The 26,607-nt window shown below is 46.4% G+C and overlaps 1 protein-coding gene across 3 annotated transcripts in view; it reads right to left on the bottom strand.

Annotated features, from left to right (window-relative positions):
* Positions 1-1,397: 1,397 nt before the first annotated feature.
* Positions 1,398-26,607, bottom strand: part of OSBP2 (oxysterol binding protein 2) — a 186,162-nt gene continuing 160,952 nt past the window's right edge. For all 3 annotated transcript variants that reach the window (XM_063144265.1, XM_063144266.1, XM_063144267.1), the window contains 7 exons: positions 20,835-21,080; positions 18,946-19,066; positions 16,647-16,750; positions 15,561-15,656; positions 13,233-13,420; positions 11,245-11,465; positions 1,398-7,306 (listed from right to left, as the gene is read on the bottom strand). In XM_063144265.1, the coding sequence (XP_063000335.1) occupies positions 7,164-7,306; positions 11,245-11,465; positions 13,233-13,420; positions 15,561-15,656; positions 16,647-16,750; positions 18,946-19,066; positions 20,835-21,080 (1,119 nt within the window). In that variant the 3' untranslated portion in view covers positions 1,398-7,163. The remainder of the gene's footprint in view (positions 7,307-11,244; positions 11,466-13,232; positions 13,421-15,560; positions 15,657-16,646; positions 16,751-18,945; positions 19,067-20,834; positions 21,081-26,607) is intronic.

The raw sequence follows: 26,607 nt of genomic DNA, 5'->3' as shown, positions 1-26,607 counted from the left end.
CGCTGGAGTACCAAATCCCATTATCCTCAGCCAGCAGGGCACTTCACCAACCCGGCGCCCTCCAGGGCCGGAACCTCAGCAGTTGGGAAAGGGAAGGGAAGGAGCCCCGGGAAGAGGAGGGCCGCTCGCTCGGGGCTCCAGGGCGACTCACCTTCCTTCCTTCCTTCCTTCCTTCCCTCCCGGGCAAACGCGCCAGTACCGAGCCGCCGGTGCAACCGTGGAACGTCCCCGGCCAGGGTCGCTAGGCAACCGTGGAACGCGGGGCGGCTCCAGCCCTCCCATTGGCGAACCTTCTTCACCGTTGCCTAGCTACGCCGCGCGGCGGAAACTTTCAAGAGGCGGCGGGCGGCAAGCCACGCGAGGGGAGGCTGGAAGAGAGGTTCACGGAACAGAGCCTCTCGGGGCTTGTGCAAAGAGCCGTCTTTTTTTTTTCTCTCCCCCCCCCCCCCCCCGCTGCAAAGGAGGCTGTCGTTTGCAGAGGCGATCAGTTTGGGGGAGGCTGGAAGGAGCCAATGGGCGAGAGTGTCTCTGTGCGTGTGCAAAGGTTTTTTTCTTCCCCGCTGCAAAGCAGCAAGAGATGCTGTCGTTAGCAGACGCTCGAATCTCAGGGTCAGTGATGGGGCTGGGTGGAGGATACCCGCTCATAGGGGTCTTGATACCCGCCTTTGCTTGAACGTCACCTACTTTGCAACCTTCCTTCCTTGTGGATACGACCCGCTTTGGGGCAAGTATTTCTATGTATGTGGGGTGTGGTTGTTGTTTTTTACAGCAGTAGGTCCAACCCCACCCCTGCAGCTCGCCCCTTGCAGGATCCTTTTGAACTTTAAAGAAAAGCACGCTGCCCCGTCTGAACCCCTGCACACACGTGTGTGTGTGTGTGTTTTCTGGTGTCACCACCACTGAGCAATGACACCGGTCTCCACATATTTAGAACAGAGGATCAGGGCTTCCTTCTAGAGAAAATAGGAACTTCTCCACACAGGCATCTTGTGTGTTGAACCTCGGCCCGCAAGGAAAATCTGCCCACGCCAGTCCCAATTTGCCCCTCTGGGGTTCACCAGGTGTCCCCCATCCCTTTCCCAATTGCCTGGCAGTTTCCCAGCTTTTGAATGCCCCCCTACACACACACACCCAATTCTAAGAGGCTGGCATGCCTAAGGCTTAGTTACTGGAAGTAAGAGCTTTAAGCCACAATATTTTGATCCTGCCCCCTTCAACCCCACCCACCACTGAAATGCTCCCCCAAGTTTAACAGTTGCCCTTGCTTCCCTTCCCAGCCTTCTTCATTGACGGGGAACAGCTGTACAAGAAACGTCGCTTCACAGGATCACTCTCCAATCCAGGAAAGAGCCCCCCAAAAAACATTTTGGGTAAAAGTGAGAGATCTCAGCACAAGGTTGGTTTAAAACTCCTGAATCCACATTTTATTACTGTGTAAGCAAAGAGGGACCACTCACAACATTTGTTCAAAAGGTATTACATTCAACAGCATTTACAGTCGGATGACGTTAAAATCCTCCCGTGGGACAAAGACCACAAGACCGTGCTCTCATGGAGTGTTGTTGTCACATAGGGCTCTCTGTAAGAGGCTGCTGGTTGAATTGCCGCCTTTGCTGCACCAACCTTCCTGGCACAGTCAAGTTCCAAATCTAGCTGACATCTCTGCTCGCAAGGCTTCTAAAGACAGGCAGCGTGGCTGTAGGTGGTTGCCACCGGAAAAGATGTGGTGGCCTGCATCTTTATAAAGGGGCCAACCCTGTTAGGGAAAGGAGTGAAAGCCAACAGACCTCCCTCCTCACAATGTCGGAAGTTAGTGGCCAAATACAAGTGGTCTGGCATTATGGCGCTCTTACAAAGAATGGCGTTCTTAACATTTCTTGCCATGTACTCCAATGCATTCCAAACCTTGTTTTTATTTTAAAAGGCAGACGCCGTAAAGGAGACGGGGCTTCATCCTCGCTCAAGCTCGTCTTTGAACCCTTTTGCTTGGGGTTGGGGGCACAATCCCCCCGGTTCTCTGGCATGGTCCACATGGTCGGACATCCTACTTGGGGAACAGGGTGCCCCCCACTGCCCCCCTCCTTCCCTCCCTCCCCCCACAATCCCTGCCCGTCCGGGTCGCAACACTTTTTATAGCCCCACCCCATGTTCCATTTGTTTAAGCTGCAACGGTAACCGGAGCACGTAACCACTGAATCAAAGAAGGAGAAGGGGGAACGACCACCCCCTTTGCTAATACGCAGGTGATCAAGTAAGCACAGAAAATAAGGCATTATTAGATAGAGCTGTGTTTCCAAGTCCATTTTATAAAAGCTGAATCTGGCCTTTAAAGAGAAAACAAAAGCAAACCAAGAAACCCCTGTATTAACATCATTAAAATGGAACTGAGAGAGTGAATGCAAAATAGTGTAAAGAGTTGAAAACCAGCATGTCCTGGTTGTTCAACCTCTATGTAAAAGTGCATCTTGGGAAGAGGGACATTTGCGTGTCTTGAGGATCACACACGGGGCTGCCCAGGAGAGTGGATCACAGATTGGCTCAGTTTTTTTTTTTTATGTTCAGAGAAGTTGCTACAATTTGTAGCCCGCTCTTTGGGCGGGGAGTGAGGCATCGTGGCTCACCACACCTAGCAAAGAGCAGGTGCTCACGATCCACCTGAAGTAGTTCAATTTTCCAACAAACCATCCCCACACCTGAAAATAGTGCATTGTCTGGCTGGGAAAAGGAGAGACGATTTGGTTCGCATGTAACAACTCATACGATGGTTTGCTGAATCATAGGTTGTCAGGTGCGAACCTGGAACTATGGTTTGTTAACCATGAACAATCAAGGAAGAGAACCCATGGTTTGTTGTTGGGTTGTGAACTATGGGTGGTTTAAACCATGGGTTGTTGTTATGTGTGATCCCAGAACTGTAGGTAGGTCATGGATTATTTTGCCAGGCTACAGCAATGCCAGGCATGAGCAGTCAAAATACCAGCTGCTCTAAATACCAGTACTACAGTGCCACAAAAGCATTTGGGATACAGGGAGGAAGTGGCAAAAGGGGCAAGCGGACCACCCAGGAACTGACCAAACAACCAGTGGTTTGGCTCAATTATCTGATAGCCAAATTGTGGGTAAACTCTGAGTAAGGCAACAACCCATGGATTAATTAAACCATGGGTTGTTGTTACATGTGAACCAGGCCATTACAAAACTGTCTCCAGCTGGAGAAAATTAAGAGACATCATAATAGAATCATCACTGCCTGAGACATGCACTCATTTCTTGTCCTGCCATCATCTTTGTCCAAATACAAAACCACAGATAAGGGGACAGAAAAGACAAGTGTGCTATGCCATACTAGTGCAACATCTGTCTCCAGCCTCAGAAAAACAACATCTGTCTCCACACTAGCTGTACCTATTAATTGGGGTGGGGGTGGAAATCAGCTTTAACAAGTTTTCTTTTAAGAAAGTATTTATTGTCCAAATTAAAACCCCTCCCAATTAATTTGATCACAAATATACTGATCCGATTTCCTAAAATTGCATCAAATTATCTGTATGATTCCATTTGTGCCTTCATTGTCCAGTTTTGCAGAATGCGATTACATTTTTTAAAAGAAAAGAAAAGCTACCCATGAAGACATCATATTGACTGAATAATATATGTGTATATATATATATATTTAAAACAGCAGTAGTATCTCGTGGACTTTGGCAGACTGCTGCAGAACATTTCCATTTTTTAAAAAACCATTCAGACAACACAGTTACATAATTCTTTCTAGAATACAGGAGTAAGAGAAACGACTCCAAAGAAGCACCCCAAAAATGATACCTTGAGTAGGTTTTTCAAGTAAAAAAACCAGGAGAAACACTGCTTTGAATGCTACTGTTTGGCTCAACGGGAACCAGAAATGGGCTGTTTTCTTTAGTAAGGGATGGTTTCCTTTAGATAAACACTTTGAAGAACCAGGAGCATCGCCTCTGGAAACCCCCACTGGGTGAAATGGACTTGCTCAGGAGCAAGCATGCGCAAGACCATTCTTAATGGATTTTGCCTGCTGAATTTTTTTCAACCTGCAGCTTTGGAGCAAACGTTAGCAAAACAAAACCATTATAAAAGTAACGTTTTAGGGCACAACTTAGCAGGAAATTCTCCCGCACAAGCCCGGGTGAAATAAGCAGAATCTGTGAAAGAGGGCAGCATAGATTTTGCCTCTAACTTCACTGCTTTTGTTTATAAAGAGAGAGGGGGAGAGAGAGAGGGAGCCTACCCTGAAAGAGGAATCAACATTTATTGTACTTATTTGTAGTATAAAAAAATTCAGACGGAGGCACACTCGTCTTCATTATTTTTTCCCTTCTAGTTTTGTACCATACAAATTTAAACAAAATAATTTTATATATATTTTATATATATATATAATATAAATATAAATTAGAAGCAAATAAATAAAGATTAAAAGGTTCACTGAAATCAGCTGTCAGTACTCTGATGTTCAGTAACTATAGTTACATTGTACAGTGTGTGTATATTTATTTATATATATATATATGTATTATATTTGTACACATTGTGTGTGTTTGTATACGACAGGGTTTATGATGTAAATAATGGCTGCTAGAGGTGTTGCGAGGGAAGGGGGAAGTTGAGAATTCCTTAATGATAATCTGGGGGCAAAGCCCTGAAATTCATTATTGCTCATTTTCTCCTTTCTGGTCATGAGTATTTGGCTGCTTCCCATATATATATGGTGACTGCAAGCCAGGCGACATCTCAGACTGGACAGCTCTACATCTTCCAAAGGCGAAAGGCTTTATGGGGCCCTTAGATTCTCAGAGAGCCACGTGTCCCATTGGACGTAAAGGACCTTTGTCCCAAGCACCAGTCTTTCAGGGGACACCAAACCATCAGCCCCGGCAAGCCCTCTAGTTTGGAAGAGGAACATGCCGCATAGGCACCAGGGAAATGCAGGTCACTTCTGTAAGGGCTGTAGCCAGGAAGTGCCCGGGCAGCTCTGGCCGGGGGAGAAAGGTGAGTCCGTCCGGAAAGCAACCGTAGCCGTCAAACAGGTAGCAATGCCTCCGGGGCTTCAATTTCAGAGTGGGTGAGGACACCAGGGCGATTTATTTATTAGTTATTTATTACATTTATATCCCGCCTTTTTTCCTCCAAGGAACTCAAGGCGGTGTACATAATCATCCTCTCCATTTTATCCTCACAACCACAACCCTGTGAGGTGGGTTGGACTGAGGGTCTGTGACTGGCCCAAAGTCACCCAGTGGGTTTCCAAGGCCAAGTGGGGACTAGAACCCAGATCTCCCGACTCCCAGTCCGACACTCTTGCCACTACACCACACTGGCTCACTACACTAGTTAGGCCTCGAATGGAGAGGAAGCGGGAGGTGTGGGGAGACAGGCGTGTAAGTCTGTCACGTTTTGATTCGTGGGACATCTGGGATGGGGACAGCTCTGCTGGTGAAGCCTGCATTCCAGGTGACTGGTGAAGTGACACCACCCCCCTGGCATCTCCAGCCTTGGCCTCTGCGACCTTAGGGTTGACTTGGGCCCTTTCTACATCTAAGGGTTATCCTAGGCAAATGGAGGGGTCGTACCTGCCTGCTCCTGGGATCCTCTGTGTGTCATTTGGATGCACAGGGATGATCCCAGGACAATCCCAGGATAAATGGCTGGTGTAGACGTGCCCTTGGTCTCTCCCCAGTACCCAGATGATATTAAGTAGGGAGGTGTGTGAGTGTTTGTGTGCTTTCTACACTGATGGCACCAATGAAGCCCATGGGGGTGTTTCTAGGTTGTGTCTGCACAGGCAGGGTTGCCCGCGTGTATCTCAGCTTGGGCTGCACATTCGTTCACCCCACGGCTGTGGCTGCTGGCATGTTTGTTGCCTGGTCTGTGTGAATTCTGGAGCTTCCTAATAGTGGCAGTGAGAAATGTCCAACACAGCCTGATGGTGTGTGGTCAACGAGGAAGCTGGTTCTACCTGGGTAGATTAGGGTGTGTGTGTGTTTGTCTTCAATTCAACTCTGCCCGCGGATACCCAGGCCCTGTGCAGGGCAAGAAGGGTATTGAGGTATGCCAGGGTTCAATTGTAACTTGCTCCCGTGTTGTTCTCATAGAATCATAGAATCAGTAGCGTTGGAAGGGGCCTCTAAGGCCATCGAGTACAACCCCCTACTCAGTGCAGGAATCCACCTTCAAGCATCCCTGACTGATGGTTCTCCAGCTGCATCCACACCTCACCTCATCTGGAAAACCCTTCCACAAAAGGACAGACAGCTAGGGACCACAAAGGAAATGTCTCTACCATGAGTTCGATACAGAACCAAAACTAAAAGGTCATATGCTCTCCAAAACACAAAGCCACCTTCCCAGAGTGCTGATTTGAAAGAAAAATGAACAAAACATATTGCCTGTAGACAGATATTGGGTCCAGGTACTCCCCAAAAGTATGGAAGGAAACGTAATTGAATCTGTCACTTCACTCCTCCACCCTCCTCCAAAGGCACCATCTCTAAGCAGCCATGGGAAAGGCGGAGAGTTTCTCACCCACAGTCACCTCTTTTCCTCTCTAGAATTTAGAGACTGTACCGAAAGCGTGCCATGGAGCTGCCTGCATCTTTAGAAAAAGAACCTGAATTAACTATAGACTTTTTAAAAAAATGATTTTAAGTCCCACACACAAATGAGAAAGAAAAGGAAAAAAAGGATCAATTGTACATCATTCCTCCAGAACACGAGCATCTTTGGAAGTCAGAGGCTTGGCTAATCAAACCAAGACCTCAAAATATAAGGAGGCTGCAACTCCTGACGCAGCAATAAATAGGCCAGGCTTAAAGAGGGGAAGAAAAAAAAAAGATCCATCATCTCTCAATCCCTAATTAGTAGGTTTAAAAAGTCACTTTTTAAAAAAAAAAATCAAATGCCATTTTATTAGTGCATAAAAATAAGTTTGGAATCCCTGTTTGTTTTGCCTTGTTGTTTCTCTTTCTTTCTTTTTAAAAAATCTGTGTTTATTTAAATTCGGTGTGTTTCTTTGAAGTGTGTGTTGACAGCAGACCGCTGCCTAGAGTGCTTGAACGTAAGAGCTGCTCTGTCCCACGACTGGATGGGGAGGCCTCTCCTGGGACCAGCCAGCCCAGGTAGGAGGCAGCTCAGAAGATATTGGGACACACGCTCCAGTTCTGGTGCTCCTTGGCTTCCCAGTATCCGCCCTTGTAAACGCAAATCAGCTCCCCTGTCACTGGGTCGACCTTCCTCTCAAACCACAGTGGGATGTAGCCTTCGTAGTCTTTGCCTGGAAAGGGGGACAACACACACACACACACAAAACAACAACAGAAATTTAGTGCTGATTCAGCCAGGCTGGGCCTTGCTGCTCTATGGGATGGCTGTGAATTACCCCCAATCCCATACCGCCTCCTCCCACAACTCCCAGTATCGGAAAGTAACTTATGGGTCCAGTTTGAGGCACAGGCAAACATGGAAAGCAACTTAGAAAGGAGAAAGATGGGGGCAGGGCTGATTTGATTTAAATTGCTTCTCTGAAGGACTCCATTTTAATGACTGAAATCACTAGTGAGGAAGATCCTATTGAATCATCTCTCTGTTTTTTGTAGAAGTACATTATTGTTTAATATAACAATAATATATTATTATAATAAGTACATTATTGTTTAATATAATAAGTACATTATAATAATTACATTAATAATAAGTACATTATTGTTTAATATACATAGAGGCTTGGAATGTGGCAACGAGGGACAGGGCCTTTTCGGTGGTGGCCCCCAGACTGTGGAACAATCTCCCTGACGAGGCTCGCCTGGCGCCAATGCTGCTATCTTTCCGGCGCCAGGTTAAGACTTTCCTCTTTGCCCAGGCATATGGCGGCACATCTTAATCACCCACATGTTTAGTTTTTTTTAACGGTTTTTAACACTTTATGTGTGTATGTTCTGTGTTTTAGAATTTTAAATTTTGTATACTCATTTTTATCTCAATTTTAGAATTTCTGTAAACCGCCCAGAGAGCTCTGGCTATGGGGGCGGTATATAAGTGTAATAAATAAATAAATAAAATAAATAAATAAAATAATAAAATAAAATAAATAAAATATAAATAAATAAATAAATAAATATTCTGAATGGTTTTCAGATTAATTTTCATCACACACAAAAAAATGGGATGATAATTTGGTCATCTTAAATGCTAAAGCAGAACGAACTTCAGGAGATGAACCAGCTCCAACTGTTCGATCAATCATGATATTTTTTGTCATGATGTGCCGGAATCACCACCACCAAACAGGCTTTCAAAATTGTACCAATAAGGTAGTTTATTCTTCTGGTTAGTTTTGTTCTTCAGCAAACCACAACATTAAGCAAAAGGCGCATATGGATTTTTGAATGGTTAACTGATTCAATTTTTAGATAAATGCAAAAGTTCTTTAAAAAAAAATAAAACTTAGGCAATTCCAAGCACAGCAGGTAGAAAAACAAAACTTTCCCAAATGGGGGTCTCATTTACAGCTTGCTGCTACCATGTTACGTATTTCCCTACCATAGTGAAGAATACATGCAGTAGAAGTTTATATTTATTTTATTTTATTTTATTTATTACATTTTTATACCGCCCAATAGTCGAAGCTTTCCTCAGGAGCATGAATATGTTCTGATCCCTCTTGGACTGGGTTCAGACAACATTCCTTACAATGGTAGTTTAAATAGTTGTCAGTTGGTTATTTAACCCACCGTGGGTCATCGTGTTGTGTGGAGAGAGTTTAAATAACTGTTAACCAACGGTTGGTTATTTGGGCCAAAATAGCGAATGCAAATAACCAACGCTGTGCAGAGTTGGCTATTTGAGCCACCATTGATTCTTGTGTTGTGTGGAGGGCACCGTTGGTTATTCCGTCAGCCACAGAGTCGCAAGGCAAGAGCGGTCAAAGCAGTGGCTGCCACTCTAGTCCAACTGGCAGGATAGATTTTCAGCAGCAAAGCCTGATGGGATACTAGCAGGAAAACTGAGGGGGGGGGTGAGTGAGTCAACTCAGCGTAGACTAATAGTCAACTCAGTGCTGATCCTAATCCACGCCATGGTGGATTATTATCATGTGCCTTTGAAAAAGGTCCAGAAACAGGGCAGCGCGGTTACTAACAGGGACTGGCTGACAAGACCACATCATGCCAGTCCTTTTCCAGCTTCATTGGCTGCCAGTCCAGGTCCGGGCCCGATTCAAAGTGCTGGTATTAACATTTAAAGCCCTAAACGGCTTTGGGCCAGGCTATCTGAAGGATTGCCTCCTCCCATATGTACCTAAGGTCATCCTCATGGGTCCTTCTCCGTGAGCCCCTGCCAAAGGAAGTGAGGCAGGTGGCTACTAGGAGGAGGGCCTTCTCTGCTGTGGCACCCCGGCTGTGGAATGAGCTCCCTAAGGAGGTTCGCTTGGCACCTACATTATATGCTTTTAGATGCCAGATGAAGACCTTTTTATTCTCCCAGCATTTTAACAGTCTATAAATTAATTTTAACTTGGTGTTTTAAATTTGTAATTTTGCATTGCTGCTGTTTTTATCTGGTTGAGCTTTTATATTGTATTTTATATGATGGTTTTATGTTTTTAATTTTTGTGAACCGCCCAGAGAGCTCCGGCTATTGGGCGGTATAGAAATGTAATAAATAAATAAATAAATAAATAAATTTGTGTGGGGAGTGCCCCCTAGACAAACAACTGTCAAGTTGATTATTACCCCCACTGTTGACTATGGTGTGGTCCGAACACAGCCTTGGTTTCACTTTCGGTTCCCCTCTGCTATGCCTTGCATTTATATCCAGACTCCTCCTCCTCCTCCTTGTTCAGATGTACTCCATCCCCCCAAATTCTCTATTCATTGACTTTCTCTAGCTTTGCACATAGAGACAGGCAAGGCCGAGAGAGAGAGAGAGAGAGAGAGAATGTGCTTCTGTACACCACCCGTATAGCAGAATAGTACTGATCAGATTACTCCCATCCACATCAACTGCTAACATATTCACAGAATATAATTAAAAGTTGTATAATTAGTATTCATGATGATATGTTTGACCTAGGCTCTTTTTTGACTTAATTGTTGTTTTTTACAAAAATAATTTTATTTCTCTTTAGTTCTGGTTACATGAATTAACATGCATTAAACAAGTAAATGATTAATTAATATTGAAAACCTGGCAGAAATTGAAAGTAAACCTGAAATGTATATGAGTGATATCACTCATTTACATTTCAGTTTCACTTTCAATTTCTGCCTGGTTTTCAATATTAATTAATCATTTACTTGTTTAATGCATCTTAATTCCTTGCTCTTGAATCTTAATCCCAAAATCATCTTACGGGCCATGTTTTCTTTCAGACATGTTGGGAAAGGAACCTCATTTCCTGTTAGTTTTACCCTACCCAGTGCCTGTTTACCCTACCCAGTGCCTGTTTACCCTACCCAGTGCCTGTTTGCTTTCTCTTCCCCTCCTTATTGTTTTATTATGGTTTTATTAGATTGTAAGCCTATGCGGCAGGGTCTCGCTATTTACTGTTTTACTCTGTACAGCACCATGTACATTGATGGTACTATATAAATAAAATAATAATAATAATAATAATAATAATAATAATAATAATAATATAGGCCCACGGAGGCATTCGCCCATGTTCGGCTATATTTAGAAATGCAATAAATTTCCTTCCAACTTGTCTTCCTTTAATTGTCCTCGCACTATCCTTAACTTTTGTGTCAATTTCTCTTGGAGAGCGATCTGCCGGGTACCCCCTGGTACTAGCTCTCGATATGAAGCCCTTTACAATCTTTTCAAATATTTGGCTATCAACCATATTGCCGCTGACAATCAATGACTCACTCATTTTACTGACTGTTTTAAGAAAATTTCAAAATCTAATTTAGATTTTAAACATCTGATTTAATTTTCCAAAATCGATTTATTTATTTATTTATTTATTTAAAAACCTCAATTTTTATCAACCCTGGGTGGGAGCTCGGGGGAGAAACAGAAGCAGATGAGCCTGGGACGACTGCTGGTATTGAGCTGCAACGGCGGGGTCTAACCCCGTGATCCCCCCACAATAGCCAGACCCTTCATTTCCCTTCTATAAAGGCCACTTCCTCCACGGCTGGTTGGTCAGTGGCCCCCCTGTTCTCCCCTGCTGGTCTCTTCAGGTGTAACGCCGCCGCCGCCGCCACCCACCTTCCTCCAGGGCCTCTGCTGCCTCCGCTTCCCGCCTGCGGCGCACGGCCCTCTGCTTCTCTTCCAGCCTCTGCTTCTCCACGTTGGCGTCGTCCCACTTGCCGTTCTCCATGAGCCGCTGGTCAGGCCTCAGGCGACTGTCCGTAGGGGCCGTGTTTCCCTCTGGCTCATTCAGGGTCAAAGCCAGGTTGGAGAAGTAGTACATATTGTCAGCATTCTCCCTGGAGAAGGAGGATCCACACAAGATTTAAGGAAACGTAGGTCGTATGTGCGTATAAAAACGCTTCAGTGTTTGGTCATTTGAGGTGTATTTCAGTGGACATGTACTGGAGACCTTTCCCAAGGCATCAGGCCCCATGTTAACACAAGTAAGGGGCGGTTGCCATGGATTTTCTGGCATTAGGGATTGCATTTTTAGAACTTCACACTGCCGCTTGTGAACAGTAGTTTTAAATGTTTACAAGTTTTATATTGGCTCAGTTCACACAACAGTTACACCACCGTTGAAAAAAGTGTTGTCTGGAGGGAAAACTACCCACCAACTCCCTGCAATCCACAGTGGAGTTTTTTTAAAAACAACAACATTCCACCCTGAATCTCCACACTGTGCAGAGGAGAGTTCCTGCACAACCATTGTGTTCCATGTTGTCTGGAGCGCTCCGCAGAGTCTCCTGTTCAGTTGAGTGGAGTTTCCCAGTGGCCATAGAGTTCCCTGGCAAGAGCGGCAAAAGGAGGGAGTGCCATTCTAGGAGAGCTGCTGGGATTGGGGTTTTTTTTAGCAATGGCTGATGGGAACCATTGGGAGGACTGGGGGAGGAGAGAGGGCGGAGGAACTGTCAATCAAACGCTGCGTTGACTTTTCCTCTGCTCAAGGAGGCCACACCCACACAACGGTGGAGTTGGAACATGTATGGTGGTGAGGACCCCCTACAAGCTCCACCATTGGGTGGAGTTTTCCCACTGAGTAGAGAAAAGTGTTGTGTGAACTGAGCCGTTCTGTTTTATCATGTTGTTGTATTTTATGTTTTTAACTCTTGTAAACTGCCCAGACAGCTTTAGCTATCAGGAGGCATCGAAATGTAATAAATAAAACCAAATGAAAGCAACAAAATGTCTTGAGTCAGCCTGGGGTACACTGGGGGCTTTGGGCTATTGGACCCCTTCTCACCATGATGGCAGAGCGGGAGCTTTGCCCAAAGAAGCTCTATCAGTTCAATGCTAGGCATCCCTGGTAAAAAGCACCTCAGGTAGAGGGGAAAGACTTCCAAGTGTCCTTAAGAACACAAGAGGAGCCCTGATGCTGGATCAGACCAAGGGTCCGTCTAGTCCAGCACTCTGTTCACACAGTGGCCAACAATCTGTTGACCAGGGACCCACAAAGCAGGACATGGTGTAACGACACTGGAGGTAGCACATGGCTATCAGGACTAGTAGCCACTGAGAACCTTCTCCAGGAATTTATCCAACCCCCTTTTAAAGCTATCCAAATTAGTGGCCATCACTACACCTTGTGGTAATGAGTTCCATAGTTTATGAGCTGTGCAAAGGACTTCCTTTGATCTGTCCTGAATCTCCCACCAATCAGCTTCATGGGATGACCCCATTGGGTTCTTGCATTATGGGAGAGGGAGAAAAATGTCTCCCTGTCCACATTCTCCACACCATACATAATTCTGTGCCCTTCTATCCTGTCTCCCCTGATCCTCCTCTTTTCCAAGCTAAACAATCCCAGCTGTTGTAGCCTTCCCTCGCAGGGCAGATGCTCCTTGATCATTTGAGTAGCCCTCTCCTTGTCTTTGGAGAGCCTCTGCCAAGTCAGACGAAGCAGGAGCGGCCTAGAAAGACTAGCGGTCTAACTCTGTGTAAGGCAGCTTATTGTGTCTGCTGTATTTACTACGGCCACAGAAAGATTCACCCCGCACTTCTGCGGCCACTGAAATGCTGGCGCGTCCCCTCGACCACACCCAAGCCCCGTTGGGGAGACTCACGGAAGAGGGTACTTTTTCCACAGGACCTTGGGGGACAACGTCTGGTAGACGGTTTTTGGCAGCTTCCCTTCTGAGCTGGTGCTTCCTTGGGTGCTGTGCACGATCTTGGAGCACTCCATCTTCTCGTCCCACGTGCCGGACATGACGTAGTGCGCTGTGTCGTCAGCGTCCATGACTACACCTGACACCTGGGAAGAAACACCCCTGGCTGGTTAGAGTGGAGAATTCGCAGGACCTCGACGGAGCTACGACGTCTGCAAACCACGCGGATGGATCTAACTGACCCCTCTCCCTCTACGACAGCGTGAGGCTGATTGACGGCATACGGCCAGGGATCCATACGGCCAGGGATCCATACGGCCAGGGATTCTCTCAAAGCTTTTCGATACTGGAGTGACTTGCAGATGAGGGAGGAGCGATGTCATTCAATCCACATTTCAAAGCAAACCACCCTGACCCACACCACTTCAACCAGTGTGCAATTTGTGAGAAAATGTGTTCAAAACTACATATTTAAATACATTGTTTACATAAAAGTTTGTTTAATAATAATAATAATAATAAAAACATTATTTCTTACTTGCCTCTCTCCCTCTGGATTGAGGCAGGGAACAACATTAAATACAATACATAAAACTGGTTAAAAGAGCATATAAATCCAACCCAATATTAAAATAACAATCACAACATCTTAAAATTCGTAGGTTTAAAATTAATCTGGGTAGGCCTGCCGGAAGAGGCTAGTCTTCACAGATTAATGAAGAAACGAGATGAATGAACACTGAGAGACTGACACAGATTGGGAGCGGTCTGATCCATCCCTAACAGGGAGGCAGTGAAGCTGTGAATATGTTTGCCATCACATAAAATGAAAGTTGGGACTTGGGGGTAAATGTGAGGAACAGGGAACAGGAGAGGGGGCTACTCTTGCTTTGGGTGCTCCTGGAATTAGGATGGAGTGGCCAAAGGCTTCAAGTAGGCAGAGAGGAGGAGAGGAGGCACAAGAGCATTTGGGGGAAAACAGGAGGAGGTGAGCATCCAAAGCAGGTCACAAAGGAGAGAAACACATTCTCAGCCTGCAAAATAAAGGCTAGCCTCTTCTGGCAGGCCTGCCCAGATGAATTTTAAACCTAAGAATTTTAAGATGTTGTGATTGCTATTTCATATTGGATTGGTTTTATATGCTCTTTTAACCAGTTTTATGTGTTGTGTTGTATTTGATGTTGTTCCCCACCTCGATCCAGAGGGAGAGGTGGTTGGTATTATTATTATTATTATTATTATTATTATTATTATTATTATTATTATTATTTCTATTAACAAGAAGCTCCACGCGTTTCAGCCTGACTCTTACTTTAAGTCCTTCTTCAGGAGGTAGAGAAAAGCATCTACAGAGTTTCTTCCAGCAAAAAATATTGTCTCTTGAATCAATCTATTGGTAACTCTGGGAGAACCTAAAACATTTGGGGCCTTTTAGTTTAAGAAAAAGGCAACCAGGGGAGGGGAGGCGGAAGAATGATGGAGGTTTATAAAACTTTGCATGGTAGACAGGAAATTGCCAGTAGATTAGTTCCCCCTGAAGAAGACCTCAAAATAAGGGACCGGATGAAATGAGTCAGGCTTCTTGTCAATAAACCTGTTTTGCATTCTCAGAACATATCTGTGACCACACTGGGCCATTTGGGCCGTAATGCACCGCTCAAATTAGGGTGCTTCCAGACGGAGGGCTCTCAGCACTACCATCGTGCAACTATTCTGTGTTTTCCTTCTTAACGTGTGTGCTTTTTCTGATAAGAAAAAAGATGGAAGAAGCAGTAGGTTGCAAATTTAAGGCGATGTCATCTGGATACCCTGTAAACCTCTGTAAATGAGGCAGAGCGATTGCACAATAGAAGTCTAATCTAGCAGCACCCGAGCTGATCGTTCAAGCAGTTGCTTCTCAGTTTCTATTCATACATAAATCTGTCCTCTTGCCAAATCCCACCAGTTTCCAAGGCCTTGCGGAAAGCAGCCTTCCCCAAACTGGCACACTCCAGATGTGTTGGGAGGTTGGGGGGTTACAAGAGTTGTAGTCCAACACATCTGGAGAGTGTAAGATTGGGGAGGGCTGGTTTAGAGGAAGAAATAATATATCAGAAGATATGTAGTAGTGGTAGTATATTTTAGTCATTTTGTGCTCTTTAGTTTTTTAAAAAATGTGTTTTATACCATGCATTACAAACCCTGCTGTGTCATTTGTATTGTTTTGTGTTTTGTAGATTGCTGTACTCGGAAATTGCCACTGTGATGATCAAGATTATTATGTATCTTAGGGTGAAAAATGCCTACCTTTCGGGGGATGTCTCTGGAGAAATAGCTGTACTGAGTAAATTTCAGCTGGCATTTGTCTTTTGATTTGTGGTTGACGATTTCAATGTCACCAGACTGAGCAAAAGGAGAGAGAGAGGGAGAATTTGAAAGTGATTCATTTTCCATTGTAATAGATCTGCCCCTGGTGGAGATGAAAACTGACAGAACAGGTTTGTTCAGAACAAACAAAGGGCGCAATCCTATGTATTTGTAGACAGAAAAAAAGTCTTCCAACTCCCACCTTGCTCCAGCCAGCCACGCTGCAGCATGCTGGGAGTTGTAGGAGTTTTTCTGCCTACAAATGCATAGGACTGCACCCTTAGTTTATAAACCTCGGGGATTACCTATGTCTCGTTTTAATTTGTGTATAGTGCCTGTTGCCAGAAATACACTGAATTTTTGATTGATGAACCACATTGGAACAACATTTTTGGCTAAAAACTAGGCTTAAAGTATAATAATTTAAATAAAATGTTTCTCTTACGCCCCAGGAACTCAGTTTTATTGGGCAGTTTCACAAAATAAAGGGCAGCAAGCCTGGGTTTGCTAACAAGGGCGAACTCTGAAGGGAGTCACGGCCAATCTCAGCTTGCCAAAGAACGTCCTTGTCATGGTCCCTGTGTCCAAAGATGTGCTGCTGCATTCACATGAATGTGAGAACAGGCCCACAGAGAGCCTTCCATTGTGGATCGGGGGCAAATGTATTATTTATTTATTTATTACATTTATATCCCGCTTTTTTCCCCTCCAAGGAATCCAAGGTGGACATGCATAATCCTCCTCCTTTCCATGTTATCCTCACAACAACAACCCTGTGAGGTAGGTTGGTCTGACAGTCTGTGACTGGCCCAAAGTCACCCAGTGGGTCTCCATGGCCAAGTGGGGACTAGAACCCGTATCTCCCGTCTCCCAGTCCAACACCTTAGCCACTACACCACACTAATGCAGCCGCCCCCCGTATGAGAGCCATTCTTTGCTCCAGTCTGCAAAACTCTTCCATTCCCTGCACCTATAATCTTTCAGCCACCGTACAGAGCGTAGGGGCAGCTCTTGCTCTGCTGGTACCTGGTCGATCCACAGCTTGCCTACGATGATGTTGTGGACAGTAGAGGTCACCTTCCGCCAGACGTAGTGGTTGCCGCTGGAGTGGAATTCCAGGTGGATGGCACCTGCACGGAAGGAGAGAAAGAGAGAAGTGACCTTTTGCTTCTAGGACAAAGGCCTGAAAGAAGGGGAATTCCGTCTTTATTTATTTTATTTATTGCATTTACATACCGCCCCATAGCTGAAGCTCTCTGGGCAGTTTACAAAAATTGCCTACTGCCTATCCATCATAAACCTTAATGGATGAAGAAAAACACTGAATCCAGACAAGATGGAGGTGCTCTCTGTCAAAGGCCACAACCTGGGTTTGGAGGTGTGTCAACCGGTTCTGGATGGAGTTACACTCCCCCTGAAAGACTGCGTTCGCAGCTTGGGAGTGCTTCTGGATCCGTCACACCAAATGACAGCCCAGGTAGCTGCAACGGCCAGGAGTGCCTGCTATCAGCTTTGGCTGATACACCAGCTGCGCCCCTTCCTAGAGTTGGAAGACCTAAAGACGGTCGTGCACGTGCTGGTCACTTCGAGGCTCGACTTCTGCAATGTGCTCTACATGGGGCTACCTCTGTGCCTAGTCCGGAAACTTCAATTAGTCCAAAATATGGCAGCCAGGCTGGTCACTGGTACACCTAGGGGTGACCACATTACACCAGTCTTAAAATCTCTTCACTGGCTGCCAATTAGTTTCCGGGCAAAGTACAAAGTGTTGGTTATTACCTTTAAAGCCCTACATGGTTTGGGTCTAAGCTACCTGCGGGATCACCTTCTCCCGTACAATCTGCCCCGCACACTCAGGTCCTCTGGGAAGAATCCACTTCAGCTAGCAAAAACTCGATTAACAACTGTTACCCAGAGGACCTTTTCTTCTGCTGCTCCCAGACTGTGGAATGGCCTGCCGGAAGAGGTTCGTCAACTTGACAGTCTTTTAGAATTTAAAAAAGCAATAAAGACTGATCTATTCCGGCAGGCCTATGCAGTGAAATTTTAGAATGTTTTCAGGATATTTTAAGGATGTTTTGAAAAAGTTTTAATCATGTATGGTATGTTTTTAAACAGTTTTTAATGTGTATTTTATATCATGTTTTTATACTGCTTGTTTTATACTTTGAATGGTTTTCGTTTTTGTGAACCACCCAGGGAGCTTTGGCTGTTGGGCAGTATAAAAATGCAATAAATAAATAAAATAAAAATAAAGTAAGTCCGAGAGGACACTGGAGATTGTACACAACACGCCAACCCTCACTCAGTGGTTGTTGCTGAACCATCAGTGGTTGTTGAACGCAGTGCACGTTCCACAGAGTGGCTTGTTAACCACTCTGAAAAACCCAACAACAAACCACAGACTCTCAAGGTGGCTTGTTTGAACAGGAGTTATATAGGCGCAACTTGAGACGCCTGGTCTGCTTTTCTTGAAATCTATGTATAACACTCTAACCCCCCCCCCTTTTTTTTTGAATGAACGGTACACATGATGAAAACTGACAAGATCCCTATATATGTAATGGGTTATTGTTTTCTTGACACAATGTACTTTCCGTTCTGTTTTGTTGATATTCACAATAAAAAGGAAAAGAAAAGAAGAAAAAGGTGGCTAGTATCTTGTGGAAAACACGCTGCGTTCAGACAACGCGAGAACCCACGGTACAACCACCACCCGCACTCAACCACCGAGGTGTGGGTTAGTGTGTTGTGTGAACGCAGCCAGTGGAAATGGGATACTATCCCCTTTGCCCACCACGCATTGCCACGGGCAAGCTCTTGTCCAAAAGAGGAACACATGAACATAATGAACACGAAGTATTCCCACTGGATCAGGCCAACCTAGTCTATTGTCTCCTTCCTAGATGCCAAAAGCACCCAGAACAAAGGAGAAATGAGCAACAATGATTGACGCAGCTCCAACCCTGAGAAAACGGCCTAAGCCAGCCTAAGAGAGGTCTTGTACTGTTTTTCACACTCTCTACTGCAGCCTTCCTCAACCTGGGACACTCCAGATGTGTTGGACTACAACTCCCAGAATGCCCCAGCCACAGCTGGCTGGGGCATTCTGGGAGATGTAGTCCAACACATCTGGAGCGCCCCAGGTTGAGGAAGGCTGCTCTGCTGGCTGTAAGGCAGAGGAAGAGATCTGTCAAGGGTGCAACGAATTCCCCACAACAACGAACTATGGTCCTATTGAAAGCCGGCTTTTCAATAGGACCAAGGTCGCATTAATTGCCAAGGACCCAGAAGGTTCTATCCGGCAAGCAAGCTGCTCACTTACCCAGCGGCATGATGGAAAGGTATTTGCCCCGGAACTTGCTAGCAATGGTGATCTCCTGCCACAGCGTCCAGCCCCGTTTGGAATAGACGTGATGAGCTGCAGCCGGGGGGTGATGACTCACCTGGGGACACAAGGTGAAACGAGCCCTGACGGTGCTGCTTCCAGAAGAGGAGCAAGGGGGACCGCCGAAAAGGCTCCAAACCATGGCTGGGAGGGTTGTGAATGAACAGCAGCGAGCCTGGTGCCTGCGGGCTCCATCATCTGGTCCCCCCTTCCCCTTCGTGCCCGAGGGAAGGGGATTTGAGGCAACCAGTTCTAATTTGCAGCAAGCAGCAGTTTGCAATCAAGCCAGGATCCCAAGCCAAAGCTTTGATTGCAAACTATGATCTGCTGTGCTGGAGCAAAACAGCAAACCATAGTTTGACACAAATTAGAAGCAGAAGTTTTCAATCTCTTTCTCTTGTGGTCGGTGGATATGGGCAGGGCCGGCGCTGCCATAGAGGCCAGTTAGGCGACCGCCTAGAGCGCCAAGGTAAGGGGGCGCCGAACAGCATGCCCGGAAGTCGCCCTCCCACTACCAGAGCCGCTCTGGCCGAGTGAGGGCAGAAACAAAAGAAAAGGGGGAGGGCAGTCAGACGACTCCACGTTCTGACTTCTGGCGTGCCCTGAAGTCAGAACGTGGAGCCGTCCGTTCACACACACCCCCAGCGTCCCAGCTTGGCTTTGGCTGGGAGCGCCCAGCAGCCGAAGACAACCCGGGACACTGGGGGGCGGGGGCGGTCGGCTCCACGTGGAGCCGTCCGACTGCCCTCCCCCAGCTTCCCAGCTTAGCTTCAGCTGGGCACTCCCAGCCAAAGCCAAGCTGGGACGCTGGGGGGGGGGGGTGTGAACGGACAGCTCCACGTTCTGACTTCCGGGCACGCCAGAAGTCAGAACGTGGAGTCGTCTGACTGCCCTCCCCCAGCTTCCCGGCTTGGCTTCGGCTGGGCACTCACCTTGCCTAGGGCGCAAAAAAGCCTGGCACCAGCCCTGGATGTGGGAGAGGGAGGGAGCGAATGCATGCATGAGCCCCAGGCTTGGCCTGGTCCCTTCATTGTGTCTGAATGCAGCCAAGGGAGTCAATGAAAAGAGGGGGTATTTGAACCCAAGTCTTGCAAACACCAGTACACTTTTGTTTTCAAACTGCACGACCACAAGGCATGTATCCCACTTGCCCAAACGCTGCTAAAGGAGGAGATAGGATAGATGGCTCATAGCTCCCCTCCACATGTTAGCCAGGATGTATGTGCAGCAATGGCAGATTATGCAGGGTAGACTCAACATTGTGACTTGCATAGGTCTGCTGCCAGGAGCAGCAGGGTGCAAGGGAGAAGAAGATGACGATGATGACGATGATGATGATGATGATATTATTATTATCATCATCATCATCATCTCGCCTCTCCCTTTGGATCGAGGTGGGGAACAACATTAAGTACAACAATACAATACAAATCAAATGCATAAAACTGATCAAGAGAGCTCATAAAACTGATACAATATTAAAATAGCGATCAGGACATCTTAAAATTCTTAGGTTTGAAATTCATCTGAGTAGGCCTGCCGGAAGAGACTAGCCCTTATAGCTGTCTTACACTCGGAGAGAGCGTTAAGTTGATGAATCTCCTCCGGCAGGGCAGATGGGCAACAAGTGAGCTAAATTGCCCTTAATTCCGTAAGATTTATTTTAGCTTGTGAGACGTGTGTCCCATCCTTCCTCCGAGGCCTGCTTCTCTCGTTTCAGCCCCACCAGAAGGACCCTGTGTGGCAGGCAGGGGATGCCAGCCCAGGTCTCCCTGACCCACGTCCTACGCTCTGCCCATGAGGCCACGCTGGCTCTCGGCCTTTACCTGCTCACAGAGGGAACGGAACCCCAGCTCATGCAGGCGGTCCAACTCATAGGTCTCGCCCAGGAGTGGGTTGAATGGCTTTGCTGTTCGGTGGACTGTCGTGGAATAGGAAGACACGGAGAAAGCCGCCACGAAACACATCTGCTCGATGGAGCTCTCGCACTTGACCGCTTTGTCCAGCAATTCGTGGTACTCCAGGTCCTCTGTCAGCCTCTGCAGCATGGACAGGGGCTCATTGAAGTTTACCTGCAGAAGTCAGACAGGCAACGGGTTGGGTTACACATGGGAGCTTGCCCTAAGCCCAGAGAACAGCCCTGCAGGGTAGGATCTTAATATGGTGTTGTTATTAATTACATTTATATACCACCCCATAGCTGAAGCTCGCTGGGCGGTTTGCAAACATTAAAACACGGAACATTAAAACCAAATATACAAAATTTTAAACCATAAAAACAGATTACATACAATATCCATCTATTCTAGGTCAATTAAAATAGGCTGTTAAATGCCTGGCAGAAAAGTCTCGACCAGGCGCCGAAAAGATAATGTTGGCATCAGGCAAGCCTCGTTGGGGAGATTGTTCCACAATTGGGGGGCCACCACTGAAAAGGCCCTCTCCCTTGTTGCCATCCTCTGAGCTTCCCTCGGAGTAGGCACCTGGGGGAGAACCTTAGATGTTGAGCGTAGTGTACGGGTAGGTTCATGTTGGGAGAGGCGTTCCGTCAGAGAAATCTTTCCCAGTGTGGCTCCTGCGTGACTCCTGCGTGAACTTCAATCTCTTTATTGCCGCAAGCCCCATAATGACAGATTTCAGGCACTCGGTGGATGACTCCTGGTGGCTGCTGCTGCTGCTTTAACGCATTGCTAAGCATGGGCGTGTTGGATACAGGGTTTATTTACACATTGCAATGTAAGGGCTGTTAAGAGACCTCAGTACGTCCTTTACCAGAGTCATTTTCCTGTGTAATTGAGGGGGAAAGACTCCCTGCTGTCTTCAATGGGGAACAGAGGGATTATACAAGACATAACTCTGTTGTCAGCTCCCTACACTGACCTTCCTTGCACACACACACACACACACACACATTTTGCTATCCATTGTATAGAGAAGGGAAGTGGCTCAGATTTGGGGAGAGAATAGCAACTCCTCAACCCAAAAGACAAGAGGGCTCACAGATGGTATTGCAGGCAGTAACTTCCTTTTAGTGACCTTCCTATAGGCCATCACTACATCTTGTGGCAGTGAGTTCCACAGTTTAACTCTGCACTGTGTGAAGAAGTCCTTCCTTTGATCTGTCCTGCATCTCCCACCCATCATCTTCATGGGATGGCCCCATTGGGTTCTAGTATTTTGAGAGAGGGAGAAAAATGTCTCCCTGTCCACATTCTCCATACCATGCATAATTCTGTACCCCTCTATCATGTCTCCCATCAGCCTCCTTTTTTCCAAGCTGAACAATCCCAGTTGGTGTAACCTTCCCTCCTAGGGGAGATGCTCCAGCCCCCTGGACCATTTCAGTGGCCCTTTTCTGCACTTTTTCCAGCTCTATGATACCCTTTTTTAGGTGTGGTGACCAGCTTGGCCAAGGCAAAGCATCACCTGAGCAGCACGAAGGGAAGCCCCCACCCCAACCTGTGCTGCACACACTCGCCGACTCCAAGGTGCGTTAATATCCACAGATTTAAAAATCTGGGGGAGCGGGATGATAAAGCTACGGGTGTTGTTTTCCCCCCAGGAATCCAAGGGTTGTTCTTAAGTCCCAGTTACGCACAGGACTGCTTGCGCGAAGACAAGACAAGATTTTCATAGCCCTTTGGATGCAACACCAAAGCCCCGCTTGCACTGGCTGCCTGTATGTTTCCGAGCCCAATTCAAGGTGCTGGTTTTGACCTACAAAGCCTTACATGGCTTGGGACCACAATACCTGACGGAACGCCTCTCCCGACGTGAATATACCCGGTCACTGCGTTCAACATCTAAGGTCCTCCTCCGGGTGCCTACTCCGAGAGAGGCTCAGAGTGTGGCAATGAAGGACAGGGCCTTTTCGGTGGTGGCCCCCAGACTGTGGAATGATCTCCCTGACGAGGCTTGCCTGGCACCAACGCTATCTTTCCAGCACCAGGTTAAGACTTTCCTCTTTGCCCAGGCATATGGCGGCACATCTTAATCACCCACATGTTTAGTTTTTTAACGGTTTTTAATGCTTTATTTGTGTATGTTCTGTGTTTTAGAATTTTAAATTTTGTATACTCGTTTTAATTTTAGAATTTCTGTAAACCGCCCAGAGAGCCCTGGCTATGGGAGCAGTATATAAGTGCAATAAAATAAATAAAGCAAAGCTGTCCGGGTGGGTGGGAGGAGGAAGTTGGACCACGCGACACAGCCGGTCTGCTTCGACACTTTTCCTTACGAAACCTCTGCCTGGCATGAGAGCCAATGGCAAAGCAAACAACGGCTCGTGTATATACACAGCAAGCAGCAGCAGCAGCAGGAAGAGCCCTGCATGGGTCTTGCCAGGGAAAACTACTGAAAATGCACAAGGAAGTATTCAATTGCTTCCTGATTAAAAAATATCCGGTCATTTCCAAAGTAGACTCTGGCCAAGGCTTCTGTGCTGCAGCTGAGATGCTGCCAACGTTGGCCAACTTTCCAGACGCCCAGAGCCTGGAGGACAGAGGACGCTTCGCTACCTTTGGAAGCCCAGCTTCCCCCTCTGTGATGGGAACTGGCTTGCTCAGTGGCACAGGCTGTCATGTCTAACCCTAATGCCCCTGTGTCGGGAGAAGGTGTTTCAGGTAATCAATCAGATTCAGAACTAGAAGACCCAGCACCAGACACCAGCCAGCCTGTACCAGTGGGGAGAAAGCTCTCACAGGAGAGGCCTCAGCTGGCAGTCGCCCCCCTCCAGAGCTTATCTCTTAAAGGCCAAATCCTACAAGCACAGTGGAAAGGGAGGGAGGTTCTGGGAGTGAGCATTCCGAAGCGCTAACTGATGCTAGGGTCCGCCAGAAGCTAAAATGCTCAGCGCGGACAGAGGCCGTGAGAAAGTCGGAGAGATTACACCAGAAACTACCACCGCACCAGCCGCTTTGAAGTTATGGACATTTGAGATGCTATTTCTTTTCTTTTTGAATGGACAATTGTCTTGCTTAGTTTGCATAGTTTTGCCTACGGGGTCGTTTCACAGCGGTGGCCTCTAAAAACTGTTGTTTTTATACTGTTTTTTATGTTTTTTGTATACTTTATTTTGTATACTTTTAATGTTTACCATTTTTAATTGTTGTAAACCGCCCAGAGAGCTTCGGCTGTGGGGCGGTATATAAATGTAATAAAATAAATAAATAAATAAATAAAATATACAGGTTAAAGAGATGTTTGTTGCTTGAAATAAAGCTTTGTGGATCACTTAGCAAGTTTCCTCATTTCTCCTCCCATTGAAAGCAACAGCAACTGAGAGACACCACACAGGCCCACGCTAGCACCACGCCTCCACTTGTCCCAAGCTGACTGATGGCTGTGGGCATCCTTTAAGGGCGGCTTCGTTAACGGAGGTGAAAGATGATGCATTCTATCATTCTAAATGAGTATTTTTTTTGGGGGGGGGTCATTCTAACATTCATAAAATAGAAAATGTTTCACCAATCTTGCTGAAATTTACATATGCCGGAAAGAAATGTTGGTTTTACATACCCTGAAAATTTCAAGTAGTTTGGTGAAAGACTGAGGGAAGGAGGGCAGTTTAAAGTACAAAAGAGAGAAAAAACACCTCTCTGAATCTAAACGGTTCTGATGACATTGGCTGGCGAGTATATTTGCTCATGATTTCTGAAGTCAGGAAATCCTTAGTAATTAATGCAGTGGTGGGGTCTTCCTCCTCCTTCCTTCTAGTTTGTGGAGTGGCTTTTCTTTTTTAAAAATTCCCTTTGGTTGATTTTTAATGAATATTTATTCATCCCATTAGAGTGAATACAGGTGCCTTCTTCAAGAATAGCGCGCATGCGCTCAGTAGCGTCGCTCTGCCCCTCCCTCCTGCCTTAGAATGTTGAAAATAAAATGGCCGCCTGCCTTCTCTAGCACAGAATTTGCTTAGCGGAATCCTCAGCATCTTCTCAGAAGTAAGTTCCATTGAGTGTAATGGTCTTACTCCCAGGTAAGTGTGTAGTGGCTGAACAAACCAGGGATGCCTTCTCACCACCGGCTGCGCTCCTCCTCTTCCATCATTGCAACCCGCTTCTTCTCTTGCCACCTCTTGGTCCAGCCCAGACAATGGTGGTGGCAAGAAAGCAGAGTAGAGGCACCTCTGCCTGACTATTGAACGGGTTGGTCCTGGCAGGCAAGCACATACACGGCTTGGGACCACAATACCTGACGGAATGCCTCTCCCCACATGAACCTACCCGTACACTACACTCAACATCTAAGGTCCTCCTCTGGGTGCCTACTCCAAGGGAAGCTCGGAGGACGGCAACAAGGGAGAGGGCCTTTTCAGTGGTGCCCCTCGCGGCTTGCATGGCGCCAACATTGTTATCTTTTCGGCACCAGGTCAAGACTTTTCTCTTCTCCCAGGCATTTAACAGCATATAGAAAGGAAAGGAACCTCTTGTGCAAGCACTTGAGTCATTACTGACTCCTAGAGGGAGTCTGCTTTCGCTGACGTTTTCTTGGCAGACTTTGTAGCGGGGTGGTTTGCCATGGCCTTCCCCAGTCGCAGCTACCTTTCCCCCAGCTAGCTGGGTACTAATTTTACCGACCTCGGAAGGATGGAAGGCTGAGTCGACCTGAGATGGCTGCCTGAGAAACAGCTTCCGCTGGGATCGAACTCAGGTCGTGGGGAGAGTTTTGGCTGCAGTAACTGCCGCTTACCAAATTGCTTTACAGTTAAGTAAAGTAAGTTCAGATCCATCAGCCTCCTGGGGCGGACCATCTTAATCGGTCCTCCATCCCTGCAGAGGCTTTGAGTGCCAGCAAGTCTAAATCAGTAGTGATCTGTCCATGAAGAATTCAGACCTTTCAACAGCCCTCTGTGACCAATTTGCCCAGCACTTTGCAGACAAAACCACTCGGATCCGCTCTGACTTGGTTACAGATCCAGTGGATGTAACTCTGGTACCTAGGAAAGGAAAGGAACCTCTCGTGCAAAGCACTTGAGTCATTGCTGACTCCTAGAGGGATGCTTGCTTTCGCTGACGTTTTCTTGGCAGACTTTGCAGTGGGGTGGTTTGCCATTGCCTTCCCCAGTTGCAGTTACCTTTCCCCCAGCTAACTGGGTACTCATTTTACCGACCTCAGGAAGATGGAAGGCTGAGTCGACCTGAGCCGGCTGCCTGAGAACCAGCTTCTGCTGGGATTGAACTCAGGCCATGGGGAGAGTTTCGGCTGCAGTAACTGCTGCTTACCACTCTGCGCCACACGAGGCTCTATTAACAGCATACACTGAGTTTTTTAACTAACCCCAGAATAGTTGTTTTATACGGATATTGTCTGTTTTTGTTTGTATTTTATGCTTTTTATGGTTTTAAATTTTGTATATTTCTTTATAATGTTTATTGTTTTAAACTTTTGTAAACCGCTCAGAAAACTTCAGCTATGGGGCGGTATATAAATGATGATGATGATGATGATGATGATGATGATGATGATGATAATAATAATAATAATAATAATAATAATAATAATAGCAGCAGTGATGAAGAAGAGGAGCAGCAGCAGGTGGTGAGAAGGCATTCCTGGCTTGTTCAGCCACTCCGACTAGGAGGAATCAAGTGGGAATGA

The sequence above is a fragment of the Elgaria multicarinata genome, chromosome 18 (assembly GCF_023053635.1).
Source record: "Elgaria multicarinata webbii isolate HBS135686 ecotype San Diego chromosome 18, rElgMul1.1.pri, whole genome shotgun sequence".
Taxonomy (NCBI): Eukaryota; Metazoa; Chordata; class Lepidosauria; order Squamata; family Anguidae; genus Elgaria; species Elgaria multicarinata.
The sequence above is the reverse complement of the archived record's forward strand: the minus strand, read 5'-3'. Positions and strand labels throughout refer to the sequence as shown.